Genomic DNA, 16,956 nt, shown 5'->3' with positions numbered 1-16,956 from the left:
AGGAACCAGGCTGGTGAATCAGCAAAATGTCAGTATCTTCAGAAAGCTGCCACTATTATTTTGAGTTAGCAGGAATAGAAAAAAGAATGAGAGATGTGTTTCCAGAAACAAAAGAGGTGATTTCTGGATTAATACAGAAGGTTAAAGGCGACTGTGCACCTCTGTCATCCTAGAGGGACGACTCGAGGTGCATTAGAAAGGACACTGGACTGGAAATCAGGGGCCTGGAGTGCCAGCCTCAACCTTGACAGCTGGCTGTCCAACACTGAGACCTCGGACTGACTTGTCACTAGGTGAAAAAACAAGGTACTGGACTAATCCAAAGGTCTGCTTGGGTTCTGAAAACCTATCACTCTGTAGGTGAACTGAAAGGTGAAGTCACAATAGAACTCTTGGTTACTGACTCTGTAGGACCAATTAGTACCCCGAATATGGCCAACCATATGCTAGATACCCACTGTTTACTGATGGATGCTGCTTGAGCATCAGTGCAGCCTATGGTTCCTCGGGGTCTCGCACGGTGCTCGATACATATAAGCACTCAAAGCATGTCTATCAAACGAATTTATGAAACCCCTACCGAGTTCACCCAGAAGCAAGCTACTTGACTAGGGTTCTCATACAACCCAGAACCTCATGGTGAAGCCTGGAGAACATATTTATCAATCTGGGGGCAGACAGAGTGATTTTTAACATTGCCTAACATTACATGAAGTATCAGAAATAGCTTAAGATCACCCGTCAAGAAGCCTGCATTAAAATTATTCACTGATTTATTTCTAGGAGAATTATCAGGCAGGAAAGAATCCAGTTAGACTTGCTCTCAGGAGAGAGATTACCAGAAAGATGAAAATAACATGAAGCAGCAGCAGATTCCCCATGAATATCACTCAAGCAGACTAACTACATTTGTCTCTTATCTTCAGAAATCTGGATTCAAACAGAACAACTATTGGAAGAGAATTTGCTTTAATGACCATAACCCCGACCACAGGCACATCAAAAACCTTTTCCACTAAAACAGTTGTCCCTTTGACAGCGAAGACAAAGTATAAAAAGGTTTTGGAAGTCATGATCACATTCAGTTAAAAGTACCATACGAAGTACCTACTACGTATCAGAAACTGCTCAGCACTTACATGAACTACTTTAATCCTCTTAAAAACACTGAAAAACAGAAGTTTATATGTACAGTTTTCTTTTTCTTACTAAATGCCATCCACGAATATACACCGTATCATTCCCACAGAAGAGTCTAGAGCATTTAGGTATTGAAAACAAGTCACCTTGTTTTAAAATTTTAAAAAAAGAATTCACAGGAGTTCTCTTGTGGCAGAGCAGGCTATGGATCCAGCATGGTCACCGCGCGGCTTGGGTTGCTGCTGTGGGGTGGGTGCAATCCTGGCCTGGCATCTTTTGCGTATTGCAGGCACAGCCAAAAAAAAAAAAAAAAAAAGAAATAGAATTCACAATTTTCAGATCCTTCAATAATTTAATATTCTATGCCCTGTGGCTGATAAACCTTAAGGTATCCATGTCTGGTTACACCCAGCAATATAACTATCTACTCTGTACATGAGAAAATGTAACTATCTACTTTGCACATGAGAAAAATAAGGGCTGGAGGGGCACCAAATTTCATATAAGAAATGAAGCCTGGAGTCGAACCTACAGTGTTGTTTAGGTCTAATGCTCATTCAACAAATACTAAATGTTATTGTGCGCCCACCTTTTTTTTTCTAAGGAATTGGGAATCTAGCAGTAGACAAAACAGATTAAATCCCTGTCTTCCTGGACATTCCAATGTGCTTTCCACCAGGGTTCACTGCCTCCTCTTGTCTCAACTCCACTGAACCATCTGTGTGCAGACTGATGTCTAAATCAACAGATCCAAATCCTGTCTGGCCCTGCCTAGATAATGGGCTCCCAAATCAAGATCCTAACAAAATTCATGTTGTTAATATACGAACAGATAACATCACAATGAATTCTAATATTAATAAAGAACAAATATGATAATTAAGGATTACCCAAGACTTATTAATAGATAAAAAAACAGACTTTCAAAGGAGTAAAGAGCAGTGTGTGTTTCAAGATGGGAGATAATCAGAATGAAAACAGAACACCAGACGTGACAGCAGAGATCAGCAGAGACAGACAGGAAAAGGAAGTAAACAGTATTCCCCCAACATGTTCGCCTTCTTACTGAAGACAGAGCTGAAAGGATATCTGTATTATCATGGCCAAGCAATCCAAGAAGAGACTGAACAGCATTCAGCTCTACCAGAAGATGGTACAGGTCTGGCATGGTGGCCACCACATGCATCTCCTGAATGATGTCATTTAGGTCCAGCTCAGATTCCATAAACCTAGGAGAGAAAACAAGACAGCTTCTTTGAAAGGGAAGGGGTACTATTAGCAGTGAACAGCAAACAGCAATATAATCCACACAGACGGACAATCTGTCAAAGTGTCCACAACAGACCAACCAAGAAGTAGGCTCATCCAAACATCATACTGTCACACAATTTCCTTGGGAAATCGATTTCCTCATTACAAAAATCAATCTTGGATTCAGAACTCATTACAGGGTTCCCCTTACTCTTGTAGTCACAAGTTGCCTTTTAGAGGCTCCCAAAGCATTTTGCGGCATTTAATGATCTGCCCACCGGTCCTGTGGATTAGCTACCATTACCCGTTGGTATGTATGGCAATTCCCTCTGCTGCCCTGAACATAGTTACTCTACTATTCCAGAAAGGGCTTCTCTTACTTGCCACTTCAGATCAAGGGCCAACTGTTCCCTTTACCCAAAGGAAAAAACAGATTCTGCTGCCATCGCGAATACCTCCCCCCACCCCGACACACCTTCCAGGGAGCTGATTAAGAAGAAGATACCAAAGTAAAGTAGATCTAGTCTGGCATCCTTCAGTCACCACCATACCTTAAATAGTGTGACATTTTACTCACATTTCCACACCTGAACCTTTCCTCAAACATATACCCAGGCACTAAGAACAGAACTACTTTGCATTCACCTCTGCATGTCCTCCCCCAGAATTTGACATAGAAGAAATGCCCACTAAGCCTTTGATGAACAAGACAGGTTTGTCCTGAGAAGGAAATGAGCTAATCCATGTAAAGCAAATGAATAATACCTGACTGAGAATAATCAGTAGTTAAGCAGGCTCTCCAGCCAGACTACCTGCCTTTGAACCTCACTTGGCCACTTACTTAGCCTGTCTATGCCTCAGTTTCTTCAACTCCATAACAAAGGGGACAATAAAGTTGCATAAAAAGTAAATGAGTATAAAGCATAAAGGACTTGAAAAAATGTCCGTTATACAAAAAGCACTATGTTTGCTTTCATTTCTACTACTACTGTTACACCTTCTACTATTATTATAATACGTCTGCCTTCACTTCTAGAATGTACGCTTCCTAAAGACAGGAATTACATCTTTTGTCTATATTTGTGGCCTCAATTCATTTTGTCCTGCTTAAATGAATTGAGGCCACAAAGAAAAGGAGCATAAGCAGGGACTCTTGAAGTCATGAAGGGCTTGTCAACATCCAGAGGCTGAGGAGCTGGGAAAATACCCCCTCTCCAGAACTCTACAGATTCTACCAGCACAAAATCTGGAGACAATAATGCTTCTTTAAAACATGGCCATATTTTAGACAATAGCCCTTACCATTGTTTTTCTCCATTACTATCTTTAATTTTACCATTTATATATTTTTTCTGATTATAAAATACTACTTTTTATAGAAAACTGGGAAAAGAAAGATAAGCCCTCAAAAAGTAAAGAGAAATCACCCATAATCTTATTAACCAGAAGTAACCACAGAGAATACTCTGGTATGTTTAAGTCATGTTTCTCAACTCAGAGCCTTCCCCCCAATCAAAACTCGCCTTGTGGTATCCAGTCTAAACACAATGTTTGCTGTTGTTAACATAGGCCGAACATTCCTCTTATCATTAAACATTCTCCTACAACTGGGGAAGCTAGGATCTGACACAGCTGTCAGGCCTTCCTCTCCCAGTATCTCCCCTGCTGAGCCCAGACATGGCTCCAGAGTCCTTCTCGACCTAGTGTTCCAAGGAAAGACAACCCATCAATCACCGAGAGAAGACAGGAGACGAAGCCCATCGGAAATTCCTATTCTAAACAATACATTTTAAAAAGCTACATGGTACGTACGCTCTTGTGTAGATGTACTACAATTTACTGTACCAGTCCCCCTTGGTCAGCCATTCAGATGGTTTCCATTTCCCCTCTTACAACAAATGATGCCTGTGTTCGTAATTACGGTGGTAGGCTAAGTCCCGGGAAGGAAAAGACCAAGTCAAAGAGTGTGCATAACTTAACAGATTTTGATATATCCCGCCAGAAAGGTACCAACGGTGTATGAAGTCCCTGTTTCCCTTCTTGTCCTCTTCAAAACACAGTTATTATCTACATAAAAGCTCCAATTAGAGATGGGAAATGTAACTTTTAAAAATTTCACATTTCTGATACCATGATGGTTAAAATTTTGTTAAGTTTTACCAGCTACTCGCATTTCTCCCTTGCCCATCTTTATAGCAGGGTGCTCATCTTACTTACTGATTTACATGCACCCTTATACATTAAGGAAATTAATCTCTGTCATATGTTGCAAAAAAAAAAAAAGAGAGTGAGAGAAAAGTATCTGCCCTTTAATTTGTGCATTGTGCTTTCTAACATAAACGTTTTAAATTAGTCAAATCTGTGTCTTATGAACTCTATTTTACATGTATTCTGGATAAGGTTTTTTAATGCTAAGATCAGATATATTTTATGGTGTATGTTTAGGTTTATACATATTTAAATGTTTAGGAGTGATAAAACTGAAATTTATTTCAGCATATACTATAGGGTAAAGATCTAACTTTATTTTCTGCAAATGCCTGGCCAAATGCCCCAATACCATAATCTATCTTTTTTCCACACATCTGAAGAAAAGCCACCTCAATCATATACTAGATTTTAATGTGTACTCTAATCTGTTTATGGGCTTTTCATCCCATTTCATTGATTTGTTGGCAAATTCCTGAGCCAGGCCCACACTTCTGTACTGTTGTTGCAGTATATTTATGTCTGTTACTGCAAAGTACCCCATGTTAACCTTTTTTTGACTGTCTCCTTGTCTATTCTCCCTGCTTATTATTCCAAGTAAATTTCAAAATAATTTTTGTCAAGACCGCCTTTTTTTTTTTTTAATTCTACAACTGTGCTTACAAATAGATTACCTTTTAAGTCGCTAGTTTCCCATTACCTAAAGTGTGGAAGCCAAATCAGAATCATGCCTTGGAAGGGCTGGTGCAAAATTCAGATATTCCATGGGGCAGTAGATCTATATAATCTTTGAATCTAAGTGGCTCAGCAAACTGCTAAGGCTCATTTACCTTACATAGGCAGTTTGAAAAAATATCTGATTTCTTGAGAGTAACTTGACAAAAGATGTTTACAGTTCACCAGGAAAAATTAGCGAGGGAGACTGGGAACCAAACAGTAATAAAATCATGCTGAATCCAAGGAAGAGATCTGGAGACCTGAGTGATAATCAGTGAATGAATATCAGCCTGGAGAGAAGCTCCTGGTGAGTATCCTGTAGGGCTCCATCCTTAGGCCTGTTTAGATCAACTATATTATCTCGTTGTTATTTTTTGATTAACCACTTGGGTGAAGACATATAAAAGCGAACTTAACAAATGTCATATAACAAAGCTTACAGAGAACACAGCTGCTGACAGACTTGATTCAAACAGTCCCTGACAGGCAATGGTGATGGACCAAATCTAATAGGAGGAAAATTATCTAGGATCCAGGTGGAGAATGCACTGAACCAAAAGTCAAGTACAAATGGATGGAGCAGGAAAGATGGAATGTAAGAAAGAGGACATGTGTAGAAAGGACTTGATGGTTTTAATCAACTGGAACCACAATACAAATCAGACTATAAGACGGTTCAGCTAGGACAGAGACTAGCTCTCAGTGTCACTGGACACCGAGCGCTGGGCATAGTCCCTGGTCCACTGCAGAAATTTAGCAGTTGACTGTCAAATGAAGGAGCAGGGGAAAGGAGCTGCCACAAATGCTGCTGTGCTTTTAGGCTGCTTAAAGAAGACAAGATAAGAGTTATGATGATTAGATGACCCTAAAAGTTTGTGACATTTGCTACAGGAACCATACTTTAGGAGGGACATGGAAACTAATTCAAGAAAGCAATTGAGATTATATGGAGTCTAGATATCCTCTCGTGTGAGGATTTGCTGAAATTCTTATTTCATTCTAGGTTGAAATCTTAAGAATCAGAGCTGCCAAATGATGAAATGGGTTTCTTTGGAAAGTTAGCTCCTTGTCACTGGAGGTAATTAATAAAGGGTGATATAAAAAACCAAGAATTAGATAGGAGAAACGGACCATTCCTTTCAGTCCCTTCCAACTTGGAAATTCTTCTCCCATTAAATATGCAATCTTAACCAAATATCTTTAAGTTTAGGAAGTCAGAAAATCACTAAAACAAAACAAGCAGAACGTCAGCTGTGAGCAGGGAAATATAAAAATACCACTGAGGTCCTGTGTTACATGAGCAGTGGGATATAGTGGGAAGCGCCTGGATTTGGGAATGAGGTTGACCTGAGCTGCACCCCAGTCACATGATTTACTGGCTGTCTTACCCGTAACAGTGTGTCAGTAAGTACTTATGGGCACACACTACGAGCCGGTCACTGTGCTAGGTACTGAGGATATAACAGGTAACGAAGTAGGAGTTCCCGTCGTGGCGCAGTGGTTAACAAATCCGACTAGAAACCATGAGGTTGCGGTTCGGTCCCTGCCCTTGCTCAGTGGGTTAACGATCCGGCATTGCCGTGAGCTGTGGTGTAGGTTGCAGACGCGGCTCGGATCCCGCGTTGCTGTGGCTGTGGTGTAGGCCGGTGGCTACAGCTCCGATTCAACCCCTAGCCTGGGAACCTCCATATGCTGCGGGAACGGCCCAAGAAATAGCAACAACAACAAAAAAAAAGACAAAAGACAAAAAAAAAAAACAGGTAACGAAGTAATCCCAGCTGCTCCTCACCAAGCTCCTAGCGTCTGGCACAAATATAAACAACCTATTACCTATAATTAATTGCAAAGATATCCAGTGTTGCCCAAGAAAATTGTCATTGGAACACAGAGTACTGGCCTCTAATCTTGTCAAAGGAGACAAAGAAAATTAACTAACATCTCTAAAACTCAATTTCCTTAATCTTCCTAGTTGAATTATATGAGCATTAAAAGAGATAATAAATAGGAGTTTTCATTGTGGCTCAGGAGGTTAAGGACCTGATGTTGTCTCTGTGAGGATTTGGGTTCGATCCCTAGCCTCACTCAGTGGGTTAAGGGTCCAGTGTTGCCACAAGCTGAGGCATAGGCTGCAGATGCCTAGCTGTGGTGCAGGCCTGCAGCTGCATCTCCAATTCAACCCCTAGCCCGGGAACTTCCATATGCTACAGGTGCGGCTGTGGAAAAAAAAAAGAGAGAGAGAGATAATAAATAAAGTGCCTAACAATTGTTGGCACATAGTAGGTAATCAATGAATCTAGAGACCCTAAGTTTGCTATGGTAAAACAAAGACAATTCTCCTTTTGCTGACAAAAGTATAAACCTACTCATTTAAAGCACGCACTACAGTATTTGCAGAGGGCTAGCCAGGGATTAGGCATACCTTCAGCAACAAGATGACTCTCAGCTGGAGGGAAGGATCAAGTTAGAGGTCAATGGGAAAGCAATAGAGCAACATATTAAAACAGTAACCCAGGCTGAGATGGGGTCAGTGATTCCATCTGGTGTGAAGGCGAATATTCTGCTGGCCTGTCCGTGTACAATTTGCTTCAGACCAGCAGGATGTTCTCCTTCAACTGCAAAAGTGAATGTTAGCAAATGACCAGCAATACTCAAAAATAGCATAAAAGCAAAAGAAACTAATGAATGCTCCTGCAGTCACAAGACCAGCTATAAGTGCCCAGAGAACAGGATGCTTCCTCCACCCAGCTAAATCAGTTCTCAAAGTGTGGTCCTGGAAAGACAAAACAAAAACAAAAACAAAAACGGAGTTCCGGTAGTGGCTCAGCAGAAACAAATCTGACTGGGATCCACAAGGATGCAGGTTCGATCCCTAGCCTCGTTCAGTGGGTTAAGTATCTGGCATTGCCAGGAGCCGTGGTGTAGGTCGCAGATGCGGCTCGAATCCTATGTTGCTATGGCTGTGGTATAGGCAGGCGGCTACAACTCTGATTCGACCATCTAGCCTGGGAACCTCCATATGCCGCAGGTATGGCCCTAGAAAAGACCAAAAAAAAAAAGTGTGGAAGTGTGGTCCTGGAACTACAGGGGCAGGGTAGAGGTGGCTAGAAATCCTGTCAGGGATTGATAAAATAAAAATTATTTTTATACTAACTCCAAAACATTGTTTGCCTTTTTCATTCGTATTCTCCCAGGAGTGTATAGCAGTTTTTCAAAGGACTATACAACATGTGATGATATCACTGCTCTAATGGCTAATGAAATGCTTGCATGTATACTCTAGAATTTTCTAAAATAAGCACTTTGGGGTACTCAATAATTTAGGGGTGCTAAGGGGTCCTGAGGCTAAAAAATCTGAGAACCACTAAACCAATCCTGCCCCTGCAAAAATGAAGAGAAAAACTACTAAAGGACTTACTAGGGAAATAGCAACTCTACTCAATGTGATGTGTGGGAGAAAGATCACACGGTGCAAAGTAGAGGCTGCATAAGGAGAATTGTCAATTGAATCTGAAACGCAGCCAAATGAAGAGAGGCACTTTTTGGTATGCAATCAAAATGACAATTGCATATATGGGAAAATAAATTTGAATGTTTCTGATCTCAACCGGAAAGTTTCATTCAAATATGCTCTAGCAATTTTCATCTTAATTGCACCTCGCTGGTCTAGAGAATTATAAAAAGACACTGCATCAGTAAGAATTCAAGAACTCAAGGTTAAAACACAATGTAGTTTCCTAACTGCTTTTGCACATTGAAAAGAAAAATGTTCCTTATGCATAATTTCAATTTTCAAATGTTTAGATTTAAAAACTAAAATAGTACATAAATTTTGTCTGAATGGAAAACACTGTAGATATTTTTAAATAAAATAACATTTTCTTAAAATCCATTCATGAATTAGAACACTCGAACATCGGTGAATGCAGAAATATTTTTATGATTATAATCTATTCATTTATTACTTATATAATCTAAAGTGACAGAAGTGTACCCACCAGGTGGGCAAAGGCAATACTGGCATTCCAAGAAGTAAACTGGATTTCTTAAAGTTCCAGTGCCATCAACCTATGGCATAGCTGCCTCATAATGTATCCTTAGGTTCCAAGCAGCAGGAATGTAGTAAATATCACATCAACTCTGTAAGATCTCTCATGGTTACTGAGAACCTACAGAATGACAGGTACTGTACTAGGCACTATAGAGACAATAAACAGTCCACCTCCTAAAAGGAACACAGTGTCTAATGCCAAAAGACCGCTGAGTAAAGAAATATCAATCAAACAAATGGCAAAGATGTTAAAGACAGATCGAATTCATTGTGGGCAACAACAGAGGGAAAGAGACCTGCTCATGGGAGAATTAAAGGACACAGTGGGGAGTGTGGGGAGTGTGGCAGTAGCTATCAAAGTTTAAAATGCGCATGCCCTTCAACCTGGGAAGTCACCATTTAGTACGTCTCCTATAGAAATACATGCACATTAAGACACACGTACATGGAGATTTGCTACAGCATTGTTCATAAAAGCCAATATTTAAAATAGCCAAATGTCCTTCTATAGAAAAAGAATAAATAAATCATAACATCTCTATACCATCAAACACTATGCACTGGACACAAAACATAAGGTAAATATGCATGTTACCTATTACATTATTAACTCCTTTTTTTTGCATTCTTCTCAAGGCCCAAAGAAAATTGGCCACGGCTGCCATTTCAATTACAACATTGAAAGATCTTCTGTTATGTAACCAAAAAAATTAAGGTGCAGAATATGTATAGTATGATTGAGGTAGGAGAAAAATTGTATATTTACATATATATGTAAATAAATGTACAGAAAACAATTAAAAAGGATATTCTGGAGTTCCCATCGTGGCGCAGTGGTTAACAAATCTGACTGGGAACCATGAGGTTGCGGGTTCGGTCCCTGCCCTTGCTCAGTGGGTTGACGATCCGGCGTTGCCGTGAGCTGTGGTGTAGGTTGCAGACACGGCTCGGATCCCGAGTTGCTGTGGCTCTGGTGTAGGCCGGTGGCTACAGCTCCGATTCAACCCCTAGCCTGGGAACCTCCATATGCCGCGGGAGTGGCCCAAGAAATAGCAAAAAAAAAAAAAAAGGATATTCTCAGCAGTGTTCAAGGTGCTATCTCTAGAGGAACAGAAAGCGGGTCAGTGCACCGAAGGAGGGCTTTCCTTTTTCATTCTACTAATAGAATACACATTGGTATTTTTTATGATTATAATCTATTCATTTATTATTTATATAATCACACACACACACAGAGAAGTATGACAAATTCAATTACTGTATGGTAGAGGTCAGCACAAAACCTGATAGGACTCTGGTGTTAGAAAAGCTGAGCTCTGATCCAGCTACTCCTACTGTCTAAGGGGGCTGTGGCCCTGGGTCCAGGAACCAGGTTCTCCTCTCCCCACCTCCTCATCTAAGGTACAGAGAGAACACAGTGGACCATACCAGGTTGCCACGAGAACTGTATGCCCTCTGAAACCTCTGTGCCTTTGTTCACGCTAGTCACATTGCCTGGCATGCCTTTCCATGTTTTTCTCAGCCTAAGGACCACTCTTCAAGGCCCAGCTCAAATACCACCTCTTCTGTGAAGCACTCTCCCCTACTTGGTATTCATGGCTTCTTCCTTCTTGCTCCCATAGAGCTCTACTTATATTTCAGATAGGAAGGGAAAGAGAGATTTAGGACATTAAAATTTGTATAAATAAGAAAATCCAATTACTTAGAATTCAAAACTGATTGCAAGTTATCAGATTCCTCATTAGAGCACTTGACAGTGGTTACAACCATATCAACTATCATTTCCTGAACATTTACTATATGCGAGGTACTGAGCTAAACACTTTCCATTAATCTTGCTTATTCTTCACAAAATCTCTGTTGGGGAGGTACTATTTCTTGACACGGATGAGACACCCAAGGCTAAGAAAGTGATTTACTCAAGGTCATGTGGGAGTCACACCCCTATCTGTCTAACCCCAAAACCTTTGACATTTTTTCCACAGTCAAGCTATCACTAATGGCAGCCATGGTTTTCTTTGGGCCTTGAGAAGAATGCAAAAAAAAAGGAGTTAACATAATAGGCCTGATGTTTAGAAGGGCCTGGTCCTAGGCTGGGACCCGGGACCTACCTGGGACACTGAACATCTGCCTTCCTTCTGTGAGTTTGGAATTTTGGTAGTTACTCCGGGCAGATGATGCCATGATCTGTCTTCAAGAGATATACCCTTGTCTCAGAGTCTCAAATGGGCTTCCCTAAACAGAAACACTGCACTTGTGATGATGTATGTCACTGGTGGAAAAAGTGGCATGTCTGCCTGACTCCTCCCAGTGGGAAGGAGAAACCCAGGAAGCTTGTACTGAACGTCTCCAGACAGCCTGATGTGTCCTTTCCCCCTGCTGGTCCTACTGTGTACCCCCAAGTCCTGTGAGTACTTCCAGTGACTTCCCTAACATGTGGGTCATCCTGGGACTCCTGAGCCAAATCACAGAAACTGAAGCAGACAAGACACACAAAGAGCCAAAGGAAAATAGCAAACAAAACACCTCAGAGGGGAAGGGGCAAAAACAGCAAAACCGAGCCTTACTTCTCTGGATTGTCTGGAAACTTGATCCGTAACTCTTGGTTTTTATACGATCGTTTTTCAAATGTAAGGATCATTTTCTTCACTGAGCTTTCATCCAGTGGTTCCTCCTGGTGCAAAGGGACAAATGCAACAATTTCAGTCCAAAGTGATTTCTTCTTCACTATCACTACTCCTTTCCCGCGGCTCTTACGAGCCATGCTCACCTTTCTGGGTGGAGTGCACAGTACATGCTTTATCTCCCCCATTAGGAAGAGGCTCTACATCACAACGACTTTGCATCAAAACTTTATCTGGAGTTCCCATCGTGGCACAGTGGTTAACGAATCCGACTAGGAACCATGAGGCTGCGGATTCAGTCCCTGCCCTTGCTCAGTGGGTTAACGATCCGGCGTTGCCGTGAGCTGTGGGGTAGGTTGCAGACGAGGCTCGGATCCCGCGTTGCTGTGACTCTGGCGTAGGCTGGTGGCTACAGCTCCGATTCGACCCCTAGCCTGGGAACCTCCATATGCCGAGGGAGCGGCCCAAAGAAATAGCAGGAAAAAAAAAAAAAAAAAAAAAAAACTGTATCTCACGTCTAGCACAGGAAGTTTAGTTTAAGGTATTAAAGATGCACTCATTCAACAAATATTTCTTGAGCAGGCTGTACGGTATGGAGTGATCAATAATATTACATGTGTATTTAACTGTTATCTCGTCCTTCTCTTTTGTTGTACCTGTAAGATAACCAGAGGTTTAGAAGAACTTGTTCAAGGTCAAACCCTCCTGAGTCAGTGGACAGTGGGCCACAATCTTTTCCCCACACCAAGGGCTAGCAAACTATGGTCCACAGGTCAAATTCAACTTACAGCCCATTTTTGTACACTCAAAAGGTAAGAATGGTTGTTAATTAGCAAGAGTCACTGCTTTGTGTTTCTTATACATTCCTGTATCGAGTCCTTGCTAGCTGCTGAGAAGGGAATCAGACAGCTACCTGGAATCCCGATATAACAATAAGAGTTGAGTAACTTCATCCAGAGGAAGCATAAAAAAGCTAGTAGACCAAACAGAGTTTTCTTGCTTCACACACTGGAATAAAATCTATAAAGTTTAAAAAAAAAAAAAAGTGATTTTTTTTTTTTTTTTTTTTTTGGAAAACAGAATCATTCCCCCCCCAGAAATCTACACTAAAATTTTAGAAATGATTTCTTCTCAGTTTATTTTCCAGTTTAAAGTACTATGCTGTACTACGCTATATACTAGAAACAACACTGTAAATCAACTGTACTTCAATTACATATACATTTTAAAAATATTCAAAACACTACTTTGCAAAATACCTGAGTGCAAGCAAAATAAAGCCAAGATAAATTTTAAATGGAAAATAAAGCATTGTAGCAAAAAAAAAAAAAAAAAGTAATGTGCTCTAATGCACTCTGACTCTTCAACACTCTCCCAACTCCTAGCTTCACAGCTTCATAGTCACTGACCATAACTCACACCTAAAAGCAATCAAGAAACTGCTATTAAAAGAACCGGAAATAGAATCTTTTCGAAAGCAGTGAATCATCCCATAATTTTTTAAGCACCCCAAAATGCTAGCTATTATTTTACTAAATTTCAATTTTCATATGTTGAGTTAATGGGAGATCCTATAAATTCATTCTAGCCATTCGACACATTTCTTAGATTTTATCAATGACTCCTGGACCTAAGGCACTCTGCTGGACTCTCACTCACTCTCCAGTATCTACAGCTTTAGAGAGAGGATCCCTGACCTGATAAAAACTGAAGTCAGCGCCCTCCCTGGCTCAGGACCCCAGGCTTAGCTGCACTACTTACTAGCCACAAAGCAACATTACTTTGCTGAATATCATCTTTAAATCCTCACCAAGGCTAATTAATTCTACCTCATCAGTCCTCCTGAATTCATCCACTTGGCATTCAGAATCAAATCCCAAGCCCTTCAAATGACCTACAAGAGGAAGATCTGGCGGGATTTGGCCCAGATAACCTCTCCCACCCCAGGCCCCTGGTGGTGGCCCATGTCGACTTAATCACTGTTGACTCTCCAATGACACTGCCTGGTGGAAGGAAGGAAGGGAGAGACGGGAGAAAACATTTCTATCTTTCAAGGTCATAATGATGACTTAAAGAGATGAGGTACATAAAACTTTTATAATCTATATGACACAATTAATGCAAACTCTTACTGTAACTACTAGCACTACTGTTAATGTACCAAACTTAACCACTGGGATTTAACTAAAATAATTCAAATTTCTAGGAAAGGGTTAAATCACTTTCCAGCAACCTCTCAATATCCACTGCTCTTCTTTCCCCTAGCTAATATCCTATCCCCCCTGTAGAACAGGGGAAAAAAAAAAAAAAAACACCTTATTCGTGTTAATAATACAGCTCTCATAGGATTCCCAAAGTCTCAGCCTCTCCAGGGTTTGGCCTTCCCTCCTTTAATTTCTCTCCAGCACTGAGGAAAAACTGAATTATCAGTCTTAGTCATCGGCCACAGCAGTATCTCCAATAGCTCAACGTCAGAAACCAGAGGGAGATTTCAGAAAGATGAATGCTGGTGATGTAGCACAAAAAGGACAATAATATTTTACAAGCTCACGTGACTTTACCAGGGCAAACATCACTTGTTTTTCATCAAATGGGACTTTGGTGGCAGTGAGAAAATAACTCCTGGACTTGTAGCCTTCCATGTGTCATTTTTACAAAGCGATCTCTTTTTCCCTGTCCCTTAACAGAAGGGCTGGTCCCACATTGCATTTCTGTCTCCCAGGCTAGAAAGCATTTACCCATGACAGCTACTATCCTAATCCTCCAGTACCAGCCTTGCCCGACACGGGAATTATACCTGCCAATTAACTGCTGCTGCAGGGCTAACAGATTGAGCAGAAGCTGGGGAGGAGGGAGGGAGGAAGCGAAGAAGGGCTACACACACTGTTTGTCTACGGCTGGCAGGGCTGCTGCCCTCAGAGAGGTGATTCAGGACTGTCTCCCAGCACAGATTTCCAAAGTGCACCATCTTTTAGGGGCAGACCCCCAAATGAGCACTGGTGCAAATCCTAATGAGGAGAGAGTTACTGTCACGACACAGTAAAGACCTTTTTGGAAAATGAACAATTTTTTCTTTCCTTCTCAAATTCACATTCCAGCTTCATTTTCTTGATCCAAACTTAGCACTTAGCATCATGTCTTTGAGGAACCAAAAAACAGCTGTCTCTTAAGAATCTATTTCCATAATTCATACTGAACAAAATGCCAGAGTGAAATAACATACAAGTTGCGGAAATAACATCCTTAAGGATTTAACAAGGCACAAAGGTAAGGTCATGTTAATCACGGATAGTTTATCTCCATTCTTTTCAGCTTCATTCATTTATTCATTCAATAAATATTTGTTAAAGGCCTACACCAAGAGCTAGGCATTGCTCTGAGTGCTAGAGATATAACTGTGAACAAAACAGAGCCAGTCCCTGTTTTCAAAGGAGGTTGGAGAGAGGACAACAAAGGAGTGAAATAAACAAATAGGAATTTCAGATCATGATAAGGGCTGTGAAGACAATTTACAGAAAAAAGGGATAAGAGAATGAGAGAAGACTTGCAGAGCTACCTCAGAGACAGCAAAGACTTCTCTGAGGAGGAAACGTCTCAACTGAGACCAGAATGAGAAGAAACCAGCCATGTAAAGCATTAGGGGAAGCAGAGCACGCCAGCAGAGGGCACGGCAGTGAAAAAAGGGTCCGGGGGAGTTCAGCGGAAACAAATCTGACTAGGATCCATGGGGATGCAGGTTCGATCCCTGGCCTCGTTCAGTGGGTTAAGTATCTGGCATTGTCGTGAGCTGTGGTGTAGGTCGCAAATGCGGCTCGGATCTGGAGTTGCTGTGGCTGTGGTGTAGGCCAGCAGCTACAGCGCCAATTTGACCCCTAGCCTGGGAACCTCTGTATGTTGCGGGTGTGACCCTAAAAAGACCAAAAAAAGAAAAGGTCCAGGGGCAAAAGTGAGTGCAAAGGCCCGAAGGCACCTTGAGGGACAGCAAACAGAGAGGGCCCTGGGGATCTCCTTCCCTAAACCGTATTTTTTCAATCACATCTAAATACCTAATCCCTTAGCTCCTCCTTGAACTTCAATTTTGTTCCAGGGCTACAGCCATGGCCATTCCGACTGCCTGAAAGGCCTTTCTTCCACTTGTTTGATAAAAGTCTAATCCTCTTTCAAAGACTATTAACTGTACTTAAAAATGAGTGCCCTCTACGTGTCCTCAGTACAGGTTAGGAAGCCTCCCTGACCCTCCTCAGCTGACACCAACAGCCCCAGAGTTCAGCGCTTGGGCCTCGGTTATAACACATAATCCGAATTATTTAAAAACTCTATCTGGAATGGTCTTTATACTTTGCAAAACGCTTTCCCAACTTCATTATCCCACTTAACCTCATGTCAACACTGAAATAAGTATTCTTAACCCCATTTACAGATTAAGTTGGTAAGCTCAGAGAAATTAAGTATTTAGCCCCAAATTACACCCTATAGATACTGTGTCAGAGCCAAGCATCTCTGCTCCCAGCCCATCCCTGCCACCTTACCTCCTCCTCTTCCTCCTCGCCATCTCGGTCAATAATCTGAAGCAGCCTTTTCTTGTCGTCATCCACTTCTTCCACCACAGTCAGTTCTTCCTCCCGGTAGCGGCCCCGCTCTCGAGGACCAGCTTGTCTCCGACGCATTTTTAGTTCTTCCTCTTCATCATCCCGGGGACGTTTTGTGCCCCTGTTGGGCTAAGAAAGAAAAAGAAAAAAAAAGAAAATAAATAGGATTTTAGAGCTGAAAAGGATGTAAAAAAGGACATACACACGAAATATTCCAAAAGGTTTCAAGAATTTCCTGACAGAAAACATCAGAGCATACAATTTCTCCCCCCAGACGACGTAAAGCTCTAACTGGTTATTTTTCAGACCCTCAATGAGTCTACGCATGTGATTTCAGTCATCTACAAGGTAGCTGACTTTTATTGGTTACAGAATTTTT

General features: G+C 41.3%; 1 protein-coding gene across 1 annotated transcript in view; it reads right to left on the bottom strand.

Annotated features, from left to right (window-relative positions):
• Positions 1-16,708, bottom strand: part of CTNNBL1 (beta-catenin-like protein 1) — a gene marked incomplete at its 5' end in the record, with an annotated part of 138,913 nt that extends 122,205 nt beyond the window's left edge. Inside the window, 3 exon segments of the mRNA NM_001315760.1 lie at positions 2,230-2,369; positions 11,932-12,038; positions 16,518-16,708. Of these exon segments, the coding sequence (NP_001302689.1) occupies positions 2,230-2,369; positions 11,932-12,038; positions 16,518-16,708 (438 nt within the window).

The sequence above is a fragment of the Sus scrofa genome, chromosome 17 (genome assembly GCF_000003025.6).
Source record: "Sus scrofa isolate TJ Tabasco breed Duroc chromosome 17, Sscrofa11.1, whole genome shotgun sequence".
Lineage (NCBI taxonomy): Eukaryota > Metazoa > Chordata > Mammalia > Artiodactyla > Suidae > Sus > Sus scrofa.
This window is presented reverse-complemented; position numbering and strand designations above follow the sequence as displayed.